General features: G+C 39.8%; 1 protein-coding gene across 2 annotated transcripts in view; it reads right to left on the bottom strand.

Moving 5' to 3' along the window:
• Window positions 1-19,529, bottom strand: part of LOC126236177 (probable multidrug resistance-associated protein lethal(2)03659) — a 298,489-nt gene that overhangs the window by 112,867 nt on the left and 166,093 nt on the right. For both annotated transcript variants that reach the window (XM_049945273.1, XM_049945274.1), the window contains one exon: window positions 5,837-6,020. In XM_049945273.1, the coding sequence (XP_049801230.1) occupies window positions 5,837-6,020 (184 nt within the window). The remainder of the gene's footprint in view (window positions 1-5,836; window positions 6,021-19,529) is intronic.

Below are 19,529 nucleotides of genomic sequence, written 5' to 3'. Positions count from 1 at the left end.
GTCATAATGCGCTACATATGAAACAGAAATGAATTAACGAATAGGTAACTGTAATCTACGCTTCACATCTTGAAATGATTCATTAAGTTCACAGCTTTATACTGCAAATGTTTAGTTATCTAAGTTAATGCATACCTGAGACAGTATGGATAACACACAGTGGAGATCAATGGACCTATACCAGATGAAACTTTGTGTGAAAAATTCCTAGACATCCAGACGGATTACAAATTGAGGTATGTAAGTTTGAAGCGGGAACGTGTGGTTTCCCCGCTTACAGTCACTCACGTGCAGTGACCCGGCTTTATTGCCGCACCCACGCACTATGCTCAAAGGGAGAGGCTTGGTGACAAAAACGACTAAGCAGTTTTGGGACAGGACACATTTATTCTTCCTACCGTTAAAATAAATGACAAACACCATTCATCGCTAATGTCCGTCCATGCAGGTGCGTTGCACTGGCGGCACGGCCTGATCACCGATCCCGGAGGGTATACACTCCAGTGATGAGCCGTGGCGCAACCGCATGGACCGAGTGAGACAAAAGGCCGCATCACAGAATGTTCTGCTCCTGGCTCGACCAGAGGCGCCGTAAAGTCCGCGAAGGAGCGAAAGACATTTTAGCGGCAACTGCGTTTATGACCGCGCGTACGCATTTACGGCGGAGTCACGTTGACTCGACGCATGTGGTCCGCGGCGGGAGGACTGAGAGACGTGTGTCGCGTCGCGTCGACTAGCTCGCACTGTCCGCCTGCTTTTGTCCCCGTGCAGTCCGGTGTGCCATGCACCGTTGCCGAAATTCGGCGTAACGGTACAGCTGCCTCTACTTGTGTTGGCAGTGCCGTAGTTCAGCCCTTCATGTGTTGGACGGTGCTGCCACCACAAGTTAACAATAGAGTTCAGTTCTGTCTGACATGGACTTTAGCAATCTCTGTCACTACGTTGATCAGCAGGTGGGATTGTTAACATAATTTCATTCAGTAGAGGGAGTGAGACAGGGTTGTAGCCTGTCCCCAATGTTATTCAACCTGTATATTGAGCAAGCAGTAAAGGAAACAAAAGAAAAATTTGGAGTAGGTATTAAAATCCATGGAGAAGAAATAAAAACTTTGAGGTTCACCGATTACATTGTAATTCTGTCAGAGACAGCAAAGGACTTGGAAGAGCAGTTGAATGGAATGGATAGTGTCTTGAAAGGAGGGTATAAGATGAACATCAACAAAAGCAAAACGAGGCTAATGGAATGTAGTCGAATTAAGTAGGGTGATGCTGAGGGAATTAGATTAGGAAATGAGACACTTAAAGTAGTAAAGGAATTTTGCTATTTGGGGAGCAAAATAACTGATGATGGTCGAAGTAGAGAGGACATAAAATGTAGATTGGCAATGGCAAGGAAAGTGTTTCTGAAGAAGAGAAATTTGTTAACATCGAGTATAGATTTAAGTGTCAGGAAGTCATTTCTGAAAGCATTTGTACGGAGTGTAGCCCTGTATGGAAGTGAAACATGGACGATAAATAGTTTGGACAAGAAGAGAATAGAAGCTTTTGAAATGTGGTGCTACAGAATAATGCTGACGGTTAGATGGGTAGATCACATAACTAATGAGGAAGTAATGAATAGGATTGGGGAGAAGAGAAGTTTGTGGCACAACTTGACTAGAAGAAGGGATCGGTTGGTAGGACATGTGTTGAGGCATCAAGGGATCACCAATTTAGTATTGGAGGGCAGCGTGGAGGGTAAAAATCGTAGAGGGAGATCAAGAGATGAATACACTAACCAGATTCAGAAGGATGTAGGTTGCAGTAGGTACTGGGAGATGAAGAAGCTTGCACACGATAGAGTAGCATGGAGAGCTGCATCAAACCAGTCTCAGGACTGAAGACCACAACAACAACAACTGCTCTATTGTAAAATCTTCTGTGGATATGCACGTAAGACCAGAAAACCATTTATAATACAAAAGTGTGCAGTAGGAATATTGTGCAGGGTAGGTAAATAAACATCTTGCTAAAGCTCTTCAGGGAGATTGAGAGTATATAATGGTACATTTGATTAATAATAAGTATAAATTTAGGGTGAACTGTTAATTTCATAATACTATAAGTAAAAGTACACTATTGGCCATTAAATTTGCTTCACCAAGAAGAAATGCAAATGATAAACAGGTATTCATTGGACATATATACCATACTAGAACTGACATGTGATTACATTTTCATGCAATTTGGGTGCATCGATCCTGAGAAATCAGTACCCAGAACAACCACCTCTGGCCGTAATAACGGCCTTGATACGCCTGGGCATTGAGTCAGACAGAGCTTGGATGTCGTGTACAGGTACAGCTGCCCATGCAGCTTCAACACGGTACCACAATTCATCAAGAGTAGTGACTGGCGTATTGTGACGAGCCAGTTGCCCGGCCACCATTGACCATACGTTTTCAATTGGTGACAGATCTGGAGAATGTGCTGGCCAGGGCAGCAGTCAAACATTTTCTGCATCCAGAAAGGACCGTGCAGGACCTGCAACATGCGGTCGTGCATTATCCTGCTGAAATGTAGGGTTTTGAAGGGATGAAATGAAGGGTAGAGCCACGGGTCGTAAAACAACTGAAATGTAACGTCCACTGTTCAAAGTGCCGTCAATGCGAACAAGAGGTGACCAAGACGTGTAACCAATGGCACCCCATACCATCACGCCAGGTGATACACCAGTTTGGCGATGACGAGTACGTGCTTCCAATGTGCATTCACCGCAATGTCGCCAAACATGGATGCGATCATCATGATGCTGTAAACAGAACCTGGCTTCATCCGAAAAAATAATGTTTTGCCATTCGTGCACCCAGGTTCGTCGTTGAGTACACCAACGCTGGCACTCCTGTCTGTGATGCAGCTGATAGTCCATGCTGCTGCAAATGTCATCGAACTGTTCGTTAAGATGGTTGTTGTCTTGCAAACATCCCCATCTGTTGACTCAGGGATCGAGACGTGGCTGCATGATCCATTACGGCCATGTGGATAAGATGCCTGTCATCACGACTGCTGGTGATATGAGGCCATTGGGATCCAGCACAGCATTCTGTATTACCCTCCTGAACCCACCGATTTCATATTCTGCTAACAGTCATTGGATCTCAACCAACGCGAGGAGCAATGTCGCTATACGATAAACCGCAATCGCGATATGCTACACTCCGATCTTTATCAAAGTCAGAAAGATGATGGTACACATTTCTCCTCCTTACACGAGGCATCACAACAACGTTTCACCAGGCAACACCAGTCAGCTGCTGTTTGTGTATGAGAAATCAGTTGAAAACTTTGCTCATGTCAGCACATTGTAGGTGTCGCCACCGGCAACAACCTTGTGTGAATGCTCTGAGAAGCTAATCATTTGCATATTTTAGTATCTTCTTCCTGTCGGTTAAATTTTGCATCTGTAGCACGTCATCTTCGTGGTGTAGCAATTTTAATGGCCAGTAGTGTAATTTCCACACAGACTGCGTTCCTGTCTATGGAGTTTCATATTTTGGTGCAAAGGTCTTTAACAAGTTACTGGCAGAGATCAGGAAGGAAATCAGAAATCACCAGATATTCAAAAATAAAATAAAAGAGTGCTGTATCATGTGTTCCTACAATTGATCAGACTACATGGACTAGGGGACATAAATGTCAGTTAGTACTTATGTTTATATTAAACAATTTTAACCATGTAGGAACTGATAGATTGCTACTTGCTGTAAAGAGGACACAGTAAGTTGCAGGCGGTTAAAATTAAAAGACACTTACACATAAGCTTTTAGCAATAGATTTCATCAGAAAAAGAAAGAGAAACACACACCATGCATTCACACAAGTGAGCACACCTCAAGCACACGACTGCCAACTCTGTCAGCTCAGACTACACTGCAGCCATCAAGTGAAATGGACGTCGCATTGTGGACTGGGTGGGAAGGGGAAGGGGGAAGGGATAGCAGTTTGTGGGTGGGAAGAGAGAGGAGCACTGTCTGGCTGAGTGTTCGTGGACCAGACTGCCAACAGGTGCAGCATCAGGAGGTGGGAAAAGTGGAGCTAAAAAGGAGAGGAGCAGGAAAGATGGTCAGGTGCATTAGCAGAGGGCAGCACACAAAGTGGGTGGGAGTTGAGAATGGGGAGGAGGTAACAGGGCAGAGGGGGTCGAACCTGCTGGATGGAGGGTGTCTGGGTGGTATATTACCATACCTTCAGGCTGTGACAATTATGGGAGCAGAGAATGTGTTGTTAGGATAGCTTCCATCGATTCAGTTCAGAAAAGCTGGTGGTGGAGGGGAGGATTCAGATGACTCAGGCAGCGAAGCAGCAATTGAAGTCAAGGACATTATGTTCTGCTGCATATTGTTCCATAGTGGGGTCTACTTTGTTTTTGGTCACAGTTTGGCAGTGGTCATGCATCCTTGAGGACAACCATACAAATATAAAACACTGTGCAATGATTGCAGCAGAGCTGGTACATGACATGGCTGCTTTCACAGGTGGCTCAGCCTCTGATGGGATAGGATAATCTTGTGGCAATATTGGAAAAGGAATTGCTGAGTAGGTGGATGGGCAGGTCTAACACCTGGGTGTTCCAGTGGAATACGATCCTTGTGACAAAGGGTTGGGATTGGGAGTGACATAGTGCTGAACTAGGGTGTTGTGGAGGTTGGGTGGCAATGGAAGACAGGGGTGGACCGATCTTGTGTAGGATGTCCCTCATTTCAGGTCATGACAATAGGTAATCAAAGCCTTGTTGAAGGATGTTGTTTAGCTGTTCCAGTCTGGGGTTGTATTGGCTCATGAAGAAAGCACTTCTTTGTGTGCAGATGGGAGTTATCCTTACAAACATTCTCTGTTCCCATAATTACCCAGGCTTCAACCTATCTTAACATACTGTCCCCACCATCTCCATCCAATAGTTTCCACCCTCTCTGTCATACCAGTTCCTCCCCATTCTTGTCTACAACCCTCTTTGTGTGCCACCCTCTGCCAATGTCTATCTTTCTCTATTCCTCTCCTTTTTGCTCAGTTTTCCCCACCTCCTTGCCCCACAAGCTCCAGACACTGCACCTGTAGTCCGTCTAGTGCATGCACACTCTGCCTGATGACACTCCTCTCTTCCCCTACCTGTACACAGCTATCCCTTCCCCTTTACCAGCCCCCCATCCCTCTGCCCCCCACCAGCCCCCCAAGATTGCTGCTTCCATGCCTCATGACAGTTGCTTTCTGGTCTGAGCTGCCAAAGTTGGTGGTCACATGTGTGTGAGGTGTGCTTGCTTGTGTGACTGAACTGTGTGTGTTTCTCTTTCTTTTTCCAACAAAGGCTGTAGCCAAAAGCTTATGTGTAAGTGTATTTTTATTGTGCCTGTCTGTAACATAATGTGTAATATTTACAGTAAGTAGCAATCTATCTTCTCCTACATCATTGATATTCCAACCTGGAGTTTCCATTTTTGGTTTAAACAGTTTCAACTTTCACTGCATATGGACAGTTGATAGTGTTCTCTAAATGAGTGTGAAGTATTAAACAAAAACAACAGCTGAACATTTTAAGAAGAAGAGCAGTGACTTTGTTCAAAAAGTAGTACATTTTTCCTTTATCTATAAAAATTAATATAGAAATAATTCCCATTATTATTGATGTGAGAAGATTAGCACTGATTGTCAGTATGCTTTACAGTGATAGCCTGTAGTGGCTGGTTCTGCACCTAGTGATAAATGTTAATACAATGTTTGTCACAGTTTACACAAATGTGAAAAATAAGCAGTTTGTACACTGATACTGTCACAATATATTAAAGAACAAAATAAGACTTACATCTTGAAGAATAACTATTTCATCTACATGATGCAGAAACTGGATCTGATGAGTAACAAGAACACATATGCTATTTTTGAGCAATCCCGTAATACACTGATCAAAGAGATGTCTGCCTACATGTGGATCAACAGCAGAAAGAGGATCATCAAGAAGATAGATGTCTGCTTTGCGATAGACGGCCCTAAAAGACATAAAAATGAATTGATGAAGTTCAGAATAGTTCACTTATTTATTGGTAATATTCACAAGAGAAAAGCATATAGTACATCATTCATAATGATAGTAGTAATGAACAGCACGTATGTAAAATTACAATTCATAGTTCACAAACAAGCAGTGTAGGAGACAAGGTACTGGCAGAAGTAAAGCTGTGAGGACGGGGCGTGAGTCGTGCTTGGGTAGCTCAGTTGACAGAGCACTTGCCCGCGAAAAGCAAAGGTCCCGAGTTTGAGTCTTGGTCCGGCACACAGCTTTAATCTGCCAGGAAGTTTCAAGCAGTGTATGTTTAACACAAGTACTGTGCAGTTTGTGGTCTTTCCTAGCAGATGGCAGAAGGATGACATCTCATACAGCTTGTCAGGTAAAAGTATTGACACTTACACCTGACAAGATACATGAGAATCCTTTTTTTTATCACTGTATAGTTTTGATTTACTCATGCCAAAACATGCAGAATACTGCATAATACACAAAATATAGAGAGTTATAAGAGATTTTTATAAAACTGTTTTATGTTAAATGCTCTAATTATGAAAATAATAGAAGTTTTAATGACTTATTATATTAAAAATTTATAATCATTATTAAAATGTTTTTGTATTTGAAACAATGTATAAAGCACTTACAACCACCTATTGTTTATAAAATACTAAAACAAATAGCTGATATGATACATTTATTGTAACACTATTCTTGGAAATAACTAAAAACCAATTCTCAAACAATGCCTATGTTCAAAGTAACTTAAATGTAATTGTGCACATGTTGAGTAGCAATAAATTCCTATATTCAGTTTTTAATAAAACAAACTTGCTACCAGAGTGGAAGTTTAGAATAACTGTGTCTTTCATAATCCACTATTGTGGCACAGCATTCAAAGAGCTGTTCAGCCCAAAATTCATTAATCTGAAAACCCTACCACTCAACCTCTTTTTTGCATAAGTAACTCACTGCACGTCTCTTTTTATTGGTTCTATAATAGTAAAATTTTAATTTGTACCATTAAGGCACATCTTTTCAATTTCAATGATTTCCATGTGATGTTCCAATATGCATGACAAATCAGCTGAAATTTCATCTGTTATTTCATTTTTTTAGTACTGTTCCTTCTTTTTACTAATGAGGGTATTGATGTTTTCATGGAAGAGACTAAATGCAGCTTTAAAAAAATGTCTGTGCTTCATCAAAACTGCAGTAGTTGTTCCACCTGAAACATTTATTATGCAGCTCTGTCTTTCGAACTGATTTACCCTAAAAATAGACCTACAGACCAGGCTGGAAATCACTGGGATAGGATGGAGACAGCCTTGGTGGGATTAGACATTTCTGGCAATTAACCATGCATCAACTGTATCAGTTATCTATGAAAACTTCATGTCCATGGTTTTTCCTTTACGTCCTGGTACGAAAAATATAGTCTCTAAAATTGAGCTGCAAGTTATAGTTAGTCCTACCGCATCAGATCAAGACTTTATAATCTACATCTATATCTATACTCTGGAAACCTCCTTGTGGTGTATGTTGGATGGTTCTTTGTGGGTCACTGCACTTCCTTCCTTTCCTGTTCTAGTGATGAATGGTGGGCAAGAAGAATGATTGTTGGTAAGCTTTCATATATGCTCACATCTCTAATTTTAGCATCAGAGCTTTTTGTGAGATATCACTTGAGGAAGCACTATATTGGTTGATTGCGCTACAAACATATGTTCTTGGGATTTTAACTGGAGTTGAATGACTATCCCCCATGATGCTTTTGTGCTCGCTGAACAAACCTCTGATAAAATGAACCACCCATATTTGACTTTCGGCATTAATCATGAAACATGGACCTTGCCATTCGTGGGGAGGCTTGCATGCCTCAGCAATGCAGTTAGCTGTACTGTAGGTGCAACCACAACAGAGGGGTATCTGTTAAGAGGCCAAACAAACATGTGGCTGCTGAAGAGGGGCAGCAGCCGTTTCAGTAGTTGCAGTGGCATGACTGAACTGGCCTTGTAACATCAACCAAGGCAGCATTGCTGTGCTGGTACTGCAGACGGCTGGAACCAAGGGGAAACTACAACCATAATTTTTTCCGGCATGCAGCTTTACTGTATGGTTAAATGATGATGGCATCCTCTTGGGTAAAATATTCTAGAGGTAAAATAGTCCCCCATTCGGATCTATGGGTAGGGACTACTCACAAGGATGCTATTATCAGGAGAAACAAAACTTGCATTCTATGGATTGGAATGTGGAATGTCAGATCCATTAATTGGGAAGGTAGGTTAGAAAATTCAAAAAAGGAAATGTTCAGTGACAGGAGGAACACAGCTTGTGGTCAGGTGTATACAGGCTTATAAACATAAAATCAAATAGGGGTAATGCAGGAGTACATTTAATAATGGACAAAAAAAATAGGAATGGAGATAAGCAATTACAAACAGCATAGTGAACACATTACTGTAGTCAAGATAGACATAAAGCCCATGCCTGCCACAGTAGTACAAGTTTATATGCAACTAGCTCTGCAGATGATGAAGAGATTGAAGAAATGTTGATGAGATAAAAGAAATTTTTCAAATAGTTAAGGGAGATGAAAATTTAATAGTCATGGGGGACTGGAATTCAATAGTAGGAAAAGGAAGAGAAGGAAAAGTAGTATGAAAATATGGAGTGAGGATAAGGAATGAAAGAGGAAGCCACCTGTAGAATTTTGCACAGCACATAATTTAATCATAGTTAATATTTGGTTTAAGAATCATGAAAGAAGGTTGTATACATGGAAGAGACTTGGAGACACTGGAAGGTTTCAGATTGATTACATAATGGTAAGACAGAGATTTAGGAACCAGGTTTTAAACTGTAAGACATTTCCAGGGGCAGATGTGGACTCTGACCACAATTTATTGGTTATGAACTGTAGATCAAAACTAAAGAAACTGTAAAGAGGTAGGAATTTAAGGAGATGGGACCTGGATAAACTGAAAGAACTACAGGTTGTAGAGAGTTTCAGAGGGAGCATTAGGGAACAATTGACAAGAACAAGGAATACAGTAGAAGAAGATTGGGTAACTTTGAGAGATGGAATAGTGAAGGCATGTAGGTAAAAAGACAAAGACTAGTAAAAATCCTTGGGTAACACAAGAGATATTGAATTTAATTGATGCATGGGGAAAATATAAAAATGCAGTAAATGAAGCAGGTGAAAAGGAATAAAAATGAGTTCAACAGAAAGTACAAAACGGCGAGAATGGCTAGAGGACAAATGTAAGGATGTAGAAGCATATATCACTAGGGGTAAGATAGATGCTGCCTACAGGAAAATTAAAGAGACTTCTGGAGAAAAGAGAGTCACCTGTGTGAACATCAAGCACTCAGATGGTAAGCAAATCCTAAGCAAAGACGGGAAATCCGAAAGGTGGAAGGAATATATAGAGCGTCTGTACAAGAGCAATGTACATTAGGACAACATCATGGAAATGGAAGAGGACATAGATGAAGATGAGATGGGAGATATGACACTGTGTGAAGAATTTGACAGAGCACTGAAAGACCTAAGTAGAAACAAGGCCCCGGGAGTAGACAACATTTCGTTACAACTACTGATGGCCTTGGGAGAGCCAATGATGGCCAAACTCTTCTATCCACTGGGAACAATATATAAGACAGGCGAAATACCCTCAGACTTCAAGAAGAATATAATAATTCTGATTCCAAAGAAAGCAGGTGCTGACAGGTGTGAAAATCCCCAAATTATCAGATTAATAAGTCACGGTTGCAAAATACTAACGTGAATTCTTTACAGACAAATAGAAAAACTGGTAGAAGGCCACCTCAGGGAAGATCAATTTGGATTCTGTAGAAATGTAGGAACACATGAGGCAATACTGGCCCTATGACTTATTTTAGAAGCTAGGTTAAGGAATGACAAATCTATGTATATATCATTTGTGGGCTTGGAGAAAGCTGTTGATAGTGTTGACTGGAATACTCTCTTCCAAGATCTGAAAGTGGCAGGTGTAAAATACAGGGAGCAAAACACTATTTACAATTTGTACAGAAACCAGAAGGCAAATACGAGTCAAGTGGCACAAACGGGGAAGCAGCAATTGAGAAGGGAGTGAGACAGGGTTGTAACCTATCCCCTATGTTATTCAATCTATACATTGAATGAACAGTAAAGGAAACCAAAGAAAAATTTAGAATAGGAATTAAAATCCAGGGAGAAGAAATAAAAACCTTGAGGTTTGCCGAGGACATTGAAATTCTGTCAGGGACAGCAAAGGACTTGGAAGAAGAGTTGCACAGAATGGACAGTGTCTTGAAAAGAGGATATACGATGATTATTAACAAGAGCAAAATGAGGATAATGGAATGTGGTTGAATTAAACCATGTGGTGCTGAGGGAATTAGATCAGAAATGAGACACTTAAAGTAGCACATGAGTTTTGCTATTTTGAGAGCAAAATAACTGAGGGTGGTCAAAGTAGAGAGGATATAAAATGCAGTCTAGCAATGGCAAGGATAGCGTTTCTGAAGAAGATAAATTTGTTGATATTGAGTATAGATTTAAATATCAGGAAGCCTTTTCTGAAAGTATTTGTATGGTGTGAAGCCATGTAAGGATGTGAAACATGGATGATAAACAGTTCAGACAAGAAGAGAATAGAAGCTTTTGAATTTGGTGCTACAGAAGAATGTTGAATGATGGATAGATCACTTAACTAGTGAAATAGAATTGGGGAGAAGCGGAATTTGTGGCACAACTTAACTAGAAGAAGAGATCATTTGGTAGAACACATGCTAAGGCATCAATGGATCACCAATTTAGTACTGGAGGGAAGCGTGGAGGGTAAAAATCATAGAAGGAACCCAAGAAGTGAATACATTAAGCAGATTCAGAAGGATGTAGGTTGCAGTAGTTACTTTGAGATGGAGAGACTTGCGCAGGGTAGAGTAGCATAGAGAGATGCATCAAACCGGTCTTCGGACTGAAGACCACAACAATAACAACAGCAAGGTGAAATAGCTCTATCTGCTACAATTCTATCCCTTAAACAAATTTCATTTCTTTGTTTTCCAATATACATCTAATGCACACATGATGTGTACACAAAGTCTTATACATGCAGTATTTCACCAAACTTTATTGTTCACAGGATAATTTAAAGTCACATGATGATAATATTATAAACAGTTCAAGTACAAAAAATTTAATTTAAATAAATATTCTAAATTTACTATAACTGTAAGCCATCTGGATGTGAAAAATCAACCTTGTTAAAACTGTTTACGTCAGGGTTGGCAGAGATTATTTGAAAGCTCTCATTCATCTCTCTCAAGGGAATATTTTACTTTTTCTGAACACTTAATTTTTCAAAAGTTATTTACATCTAAAATTTTCATGTTCTAGAAAGTTTCAATCTTGAAATGAAATTCTCTCAAAATGCTACTGTTATAGTTTTGTAGTTATGATTTTACTTATTCCAAAATCTATACTTTCACTAAAATAACAAGTTAGTTTACAAACAACAATAGTATGGAAAGGAGAGATTAGTTCTCACCACAGAGAAGGTGTTGAATTTCAGACACACACAATGAAAAGACTGCTAAAATATTAAGCTTTCACAAAAAGTACTTCTTGAAAAATAGAAAACATACACGCACATTCACACAAGCACAACTCACACTAAAACGACCACTGTCTCTGGGTGCTGAGCCAGTCTTTTTCATTGTGCTTAAAAATTGTAAGCTCTAACATAAAATTAATTACCACCTATCTTGCTCATTTATAGACGACTAGACTACAGAAAACTATGCACCTCTGAGTCTTATGAGAAAAATCTGAATTTATTTCTGTAAAAAATTTTGTGCCCTCACATATGCTACCACATGTAAAAGAGTAATCATGTTACTATTTTCTAAGCAGTCTAATTCAAACGTTAAACATTACACTAAACATCTCTGTCTGCATATTACACTGTCTTCCACCTTCACCTTTAAGCTCTCAGGTTTTTAAATATCATCTGATGCAGTCCCCAAGAATCAGTCTTTCCTTCTCATCCCATACAGTAAGTCTCCCCTGACCCTCTGGGTGACTTTCCCAAAATCTACCCCTTTTCCTAGACATCTCCAGTCCTTTTCCTTCACCCCTGATCCTCCTCCTTCAACACTTCTGCCCAAAGAAGGAGCCACTGACTCTGATATCTTGCCAGTTACAACTTTCTTTTATGTGTGTGTTCTACCAATGCTTGGTGAGTAGATTTTTTATCTATCCAGTTATATAATTTTGTCAATAAATGATTGTTTTCATTGTTATATTATCCCATGTGGCCATCATTCCTTCTTATTTAACCCTCTTGTCCATTTACGTTATCATTGCCCCTTCATCTATCCAATTAAAAAACATTACAGTAAGAATCATTTTTCATTCACGTACACTAGGACATCAAAAAGTAAGTTACACATTATTATGGCTGGTCAAAAAAGTTTTGCTGAATGCTGCACTTCAATGTGACACAGATACATGACACTACTTTTCAACAATCACTAAGTTTCTGTCAACAATGGCCAGAATGTTTTACCAAACACTCTTGTCTCAGTCTTCTCTTTGGTCATAACAGTCATTTGAGAAATGCAGTGTGGACAGCCTCATCATCAGAAGCTGCCACAAATCAATTCCTCTGGAGCCTGAACATCATTGTCTGTGATTGATGACAATGGCATTTCTTCCCAGTTAGCACCACATACCTCTGTACAGCCTTGGTCAAATTTTTGGCAACATTTCACTACGGGTGAACACAACATTACATTTGGTCCACGTACCATCTGGATTTCATGATGAATCGATATGCAATGTAGACTTTTGCTCTCAAGAATTGTACTGTCCAGCATACTTCAATTTTGGGGCACATTTCCAGTAACATGCCACTACACTTCTGTGCTGTGATGCACCTGATATCCATACTACAGCAGAACTGTCTCTGCATGAACCCCGGAACATGTACTCCCTTCTGACAAGGCACTATGCAATGGTCTTAGGATGGCAAAACATGTGTAACTCACTTTTTTAAGTCCCCTCATATAAAAATAACATTTGCTTTTCCTTTTTATTAATTGATTATTCTTCTACTCAAAAAATTTATACCATTTTTGGATTTGATTTAGAAAACTATAGGGTTATGAAGAAGCTTGCACGGGATAGAGTAGCATGGAGAGCTGCATCAAACCAGTCTCAGGACTGAAGACCACAACAACAACAACATATGAGTTATAAAAGGTAGGTATATAATTTTTTGTATTATTTATAACAACAAAAGTAATCAATTTTTGACAATATAATGTAAATGGATAGGTGAAGAATCTACTCACCAAGTGGTAGCAGCAGAACATACATATAAAAAAGGTTTTTCTTGTGCAAGCTTTCAGAGCCAGTGGCTACTGCTTCTGGCAGAAGAGTTGAAGGGGAAGAAGAGGGGTGAAAGGAAAGGAACTGGAGAGGTTTACGACAAGGGGTAGAGTTTGGGAAAGTTGCACCTCTCCTGATCTGGGGTTCTGGAGACTTTTCTGAACTATATCCTTGTACTCCAATTCCTTTCCTTTCACCCCTCTTCCTCCCCATCAATCATTCTACGAGAAGAAAAATTTATTGGACCAGAATCTACCCTAATGTGATGGTAAACCCAAAACTATGTGGCTGGGTCAGGAGGTAGCACACAAAATGCTGGACTATCTACATCTACATCTACACCTACAGTATACTCTGCAACTACCGTGACATGCAGGACAGAGGGTACATCCCATTGTACCAGTTATTAGGGTTTCTTCGTGTTCCATTCATGTATGGAGCATGATTGTTTGAATGCCTCTGTGTATGCAGTGATTATTCTAAACTTATCTTCACAGTCCCTAAGTGAGCGATATATAGGAAGTTGTAGTATATTCCTAGAGCAGTCACTTCAAGCTGGTTCTTGAAACTTTGTTAGTAGACTTTCTCAGGATAGTTTACGTCTGTCTTCAAGGGTCTTTCAATTCAGTTCCTTCATTATCTCTGTGACATTTTCCCACAGACCAAACAAATCTCTGACCATTCGTGCTGCCCTTCTCTCCATATGTTCAGTATTCACTAGCTGGTACGATTCTCACACACTTGAGCAATATTTTACAACCAGTCGCACAAGAGAGTTGTAAGCAATCTCCTTGGTAGATTGATTGCACTTTCCCAGTATTCTACCAATAAATCGAAGTTGTCCTTTACCCATGGCTGAACCTATGTGACCATTCCATTTCATATCCCTACAAACTGTTACACCCAGGTATTTGTATGAGTCGGCTGATTCCAACAGTGACTTGTTGATAGTGTAGTCGCAGGATACTACATTTTTTGTTTTTGTTTTGTGAAGTGTTCAATTTTACTTTTCTGAACATTTAAAGCAAGTTCCAATCTCTGCAACACTTTGAAGTCTATCAAGTTCTGACTGAAAATTTATGGAGCTTCTTTCAGATAGTACTTCATTATAGATAACTGCACCATCTGTAAAAATCCTGATTTTTACTATTAATACTGTCTGCAAGGTCTCTAATATGCAACATGAACAGCAAGGGTCCCATCGCACTTTCCAGCGGCACAATCAAAATTACATCTACATCTGATGATGACTCACCATCCATGATAACAGGTTGCATCCTCCGCACCAAAAAGCTCTCAATCCAGTCACAAATTTCACTTGATATCCATATGATCATACTTTTGACAATAAACGTAGGTGTGGTACTCAGTCAAATGCTTTTCAGATATCAAGACATACAGCATCTGCCTGATTGCCTTATACAAAGCTTTCAGTATATCATTTGAGGAAAGTATGAATTGGGTTTCACATGATTGGTGTTTCCAAAATCCATGCTGGTTGGCATTGAGGAGGTTATTCAGTTCAAGGTACCCCATTAAGTCTGAGCTCAGAACGTGTTCTAAGATCCTACAACAAATTAATGTCAAGGATTCCGGGCGGTAGTTTTGTGGATCACTTCTACCACCCTTCTTGTAGATGGGTGTGACTTGTGCCTTTTACCAAGAACTGGGCAGGTTGTTCAACAGATATATGATAGATTATAATTAGAAGAAAGTCTAACTCAGCCAAAAATTCAGTATAGAATCTGACAGGGAAACCACTGGGTCCTGAATCATTGTCCAATTTTAACAGTTTCAGCTGTTTCTCAATGACACTGACACTAATAATTGTTTCATTCATCTTTTTAGTGGTACAAGGATTAAATTAGGGCAATTCTCCTGGGTTTTCCTCAATTTCATTTCCTGTGTCATTCACTATGGACAGGACTCTAACTTTGGTGTCACTAACAGCCTTTACATATAACCAGAATTTCTCTGGGTTCTGTGAAAGATCACTTGACAGTATTTTGGTATGGTAGTCACTGAAGGTATCATGCATTGGTCTCTTGATTGCACATTTCATACAGCATCTCTCTATTCATAGCCCTACACTTTGTTTTACACCTATTATGCAGTAATCTCTGTTTCTTTAGAAATTTCTTTTTACAGTGACTGTATACCATGGAGGTTTCCTCCCATTATGAACGTTTCTACTGAGTACATATATATCAAGTGAATGGTCAACTAGTCTTTTAAACTTGAGCCAGAGTTCCTGTACATGCTCCTGTCCTGTGCTGAAAGTTTCAAGTTTCTCATTGAGGTATGACACTACTGATTTTTTATCTAGTTTACTGAACACACATATCTTTCTGCTTGTTTAGTTGTCCTGTGTACTTTGGTAATCATTGTTGCCACAGCCATGTATTGGTCACTGATGCCAGTTTTGATGTGGACATCCTCAAAGAGGTTTCCATTAGATCCAATATATTTCCTTCATGAGTGGGTTTCCTAACTATCCATTCTAGGTAGTTTTCAGAGAAAGGCTGTCAGTAAAGTTTCACAGGGTGTGTTATCATGGCCACCAGAAAAAATCTGTAATTTTCACAATTAACTGCTGGATTTTGCAAAAACAGACATAACGTCTGATGGGATAACCGCAATCACTGGTTTTTCCACTGTTATTTATAATCCATCTTGATTGCAAAAAATGTTTATTCACATGACCGGTTTTGGTTCCTCTAGAACCATCTTCAGATCTGCAATTTCGGTTACAGGAGTAACCTGTCTATTCACAGCAATCTTCACATGCTGCGTCACAGCTATCATTATCTGGATTGGATGGAGAGTGCCTAATCTAAAATTCCCTTGTCTGGACCCCCCACACAGTCATCTACCTGAGCAGCAGCCTCTGATGTGTAGTGCCCACCCAACACATTTAGGAGGACCCTACAGTCCTCAACCCTATGGCACAAGTCCAGGAGGTCACGGCCTACCTTGTCACAGAACTTTGGAAGTCTCTGTTCAGACCTTCAGTCTGACTCAGAACCAAAGGGCACGATTAGTTATAGGGACAATGCTGCAAATTGTGAGCTTCATTGAAACTCCAAGTACAGGGCTGGTCTTCTCAGCCTTCTCTGCTGGTCACTGGAATGACCCAAGAATGACCTCAGAGCCCAGACAATAGGCGTAATTTGTTCCAACATGCACCACAATCTGCAGTTCATTGCACCGTGTTCCATCAATGACTGGTGGAATAACCTCTTCAACATGTTGAATGAGGCCCCCAGGCATACACACTCAGGGCACCTGGTATCCTTTCCTGTCCCTTGCTCTCATTTTCCCAAGGGGTACCATCATTCGCCATACATTTGAACTGGTGATAATTAATAGATCCCTGCCCTTTTGTGTTTTCCTCCTCCTGACACCAGACATGACAGATTTCCCCAAAACATGTGAAGTGAGACCCACTGGCTCAATTTCAGTTTCATTGAAAGGCAGCACTTCAAACGTGTTAGTTAAGTGGATCGGTACAACACCCTGAGTCCTCCCTGGTCCTCAGCCAACCTGTACAGGACACCTAGATCTACCACTGACATGCCACTTGCAGTCAAGTTGGTGAGTAATGGCAAATCCTGTACTTTCTGTGGAGGAAACAGGGTACACGGCAGAGGATAGTACTTTAGGTACCTCTGGTACAGGTATCACAAGAACATGACTCTCTGGAGAGCTCTTCCAACACACTGATTTGCAGCAGCTGTGAATCAGTGAATCATTTGACAATAGGTCAATTTCCAGCTGCTTATGAACATCAACCAACTCATCCCATGTTCGAGAACACATTCACAGCAGGGCTTCATTTCGGATGGGGCAAAGTGTTATAAGGCAGTGAACAAATAACTTAAAATTAAGTCCACTGATTATCTTTTAATCTGTTGAGCTAAAAAATTGCTAATTCCCTATAAGAATTGAAGCAAATACATAAAACGAGATTTCTATTAATGCAACACAAAAACTTGTGGTAAAACTACTAGTTTCCTAAAATGTTTTGAGGTTAATATACTTGTTAGCAAACTTATAAAAGAGTTAACTTACGATAAAAGCAAATAATCTATAGGGCTACTCCTCTTTAAAGGGAATCTAGATGTAACACAATATGTTAGTTAGGGAATCTGCTACAGAAACTAAGTCACAAATGCTGATTTGGTATAAATTGCTGACAGATAATGCAAAGGACAATGGCAGCTTCCAAAATTTCTCAAAAATGTACATTTATTTTTGTTGATACAAAATGAAGTTCACGGATGCTGTATTTTTTGCTAGAACTGTGACTCACAAATACTGATTTGCTACAAAATAAATTACGTATCCAAAACACTCATACCAGGTACTTACAAAAATATAGTTTTGTAAGCATCCAAAAGTTCTCAGAGTAACCTATTTTTCACATAATTGTGCAATGAAATTAGACAATGATTGTTTTGAACAAGTACAGGCCTCCTGTTCTCAAAAATTTTAAAAGAGCACAATTAAGTTTAACCCTGCAATTGACAATAACAGTACGAGTTTATCCTGGCACTCGCGAATCTTCAAAAATTCACAAATGGGTATTGACACAATAAATGAAAGATTTTTCAGAAACAACATGAACAGTAAAATATGTGACTCTAGAACTTTAAATAGACACACGATCTTGTACACAGGGTATCACACAACAAAAAATTCCTAAGTTGGCATTTATATATAAATAAATGTGCATATTGCACAGATTTTTCACTTAGATGATTCTGTGCACACTTCTACATTGGTGTGCCAAAGAAGAACACTACAATGAGAGTTTATTTCAATCAAAATTGCTAAAATGTGCAGCAGCAACAAAGCACATCTTCTGCCTGTTACACCTAACAACGGAACTATGTGACTACGATCCAAAAACAAAAACATTGAAAAGTACTGCTGCCGAACCCTTGTTTCAAGAGAAGTTCTGTAATCTTGAACTTGAACAATAAACAGATTACACTCATAGTAGGACACATGACTAGCAATGGGAGCTTTAAGAAACACCTACACATGATGGATACAGAGAAAGAATGCTGAAGTGTAGACTACGTGGTGAGGGGGATGAAACCGCGCCACATCTAATCTTCCAATGTGAAGCTCTGGAGGGCAAGAGACACAGTATGTCTGGGTTTATTAGAACCTAAAGAAATCATGACAAATAAGGAAACAGTAAAGAGTCTCCTACTACTTGTTAAGGGTACCACTTCATTTTACTAGAATCACAGGAAGTGAAAGCACAAAATAACTAAGCTTCGGTGTAGGCAACAGGGGGCTCAGACCACTGCTGTTTTAGCCTCCCTGCATTAATCAAATCAAGTCATCTCCCTTAAAAGTCCAATTGCTGAACAATGAAATAAACAGTAATATAAATAAAATTCAAAAGGAAGAGCCTACAAGTGATGTACTGTGCCACAATGCACTCTTCACATCTAACAATTGCAGCAAGAACCTGTAAAATTTTGAACTATGCAAGGCAACAATAGGGACTGTGATGTGAACAGTAATAGTTTCTGCAGTGTACAAATTAAGCAATGGAAACAATCATCACGTATAAAAGAAGAAGGAAAACAGTGGTACGAGACAATGGCGTCACGAAGCATCAGTGATAGCAATGCAGCGAGCTACATTCTCAAGCAGGAAAATTTGTGTCTCAAAAGCTTTAAAGGCATAGTGGATTGTATACAGCATTGCTGCTGTAGGCATGTTGGGTGGAAGCCGATGTGTATTTTACATGAGTGTTGTGAGTAAATTAGTGTGCAATATCCAAAGTGAAAAACCAGTGTCATGAAGCTAAAATAGTAGAAATCATGTAAGGACATGTCAAGAAGAGTAGTGAACAGAATTTTAAGCTATGCAAGCTAGAAGTGGAAAGGAAGGTGGAAGGGACTGATTCAAGGATCTCAGTAATATCAGGACCAAGTGCAACAGAGACATATTCAGTGGATGAAACAGTAAAAGTTAAGACAGTAGTAAACCAGTCTCTAAAGCACAGCACTAAAATCTACAAAATAAAAGAAAATAGTCAAAACAGGATCAAACCACAGA

This window comes from Schistocerca nitens, chromosome 2, assembly GCF_023898315.1.
Source record: "Schistocerca nitens isolate TAMUIC-IGC-003100 chromosome 2, iqSchNite1.1, whole genome shotgun sequence".
Classification (NCBI taxonomy): domain Eukaryota; kingdom Metazoa; phylum Arthropoda; class Insecta; order Orthoptera; family Acrididae; genus Schistocerca; species Schistocerca nitens.
This window is presented reverse-complemented; position numbering and strand designations above follow the sequence as displayed.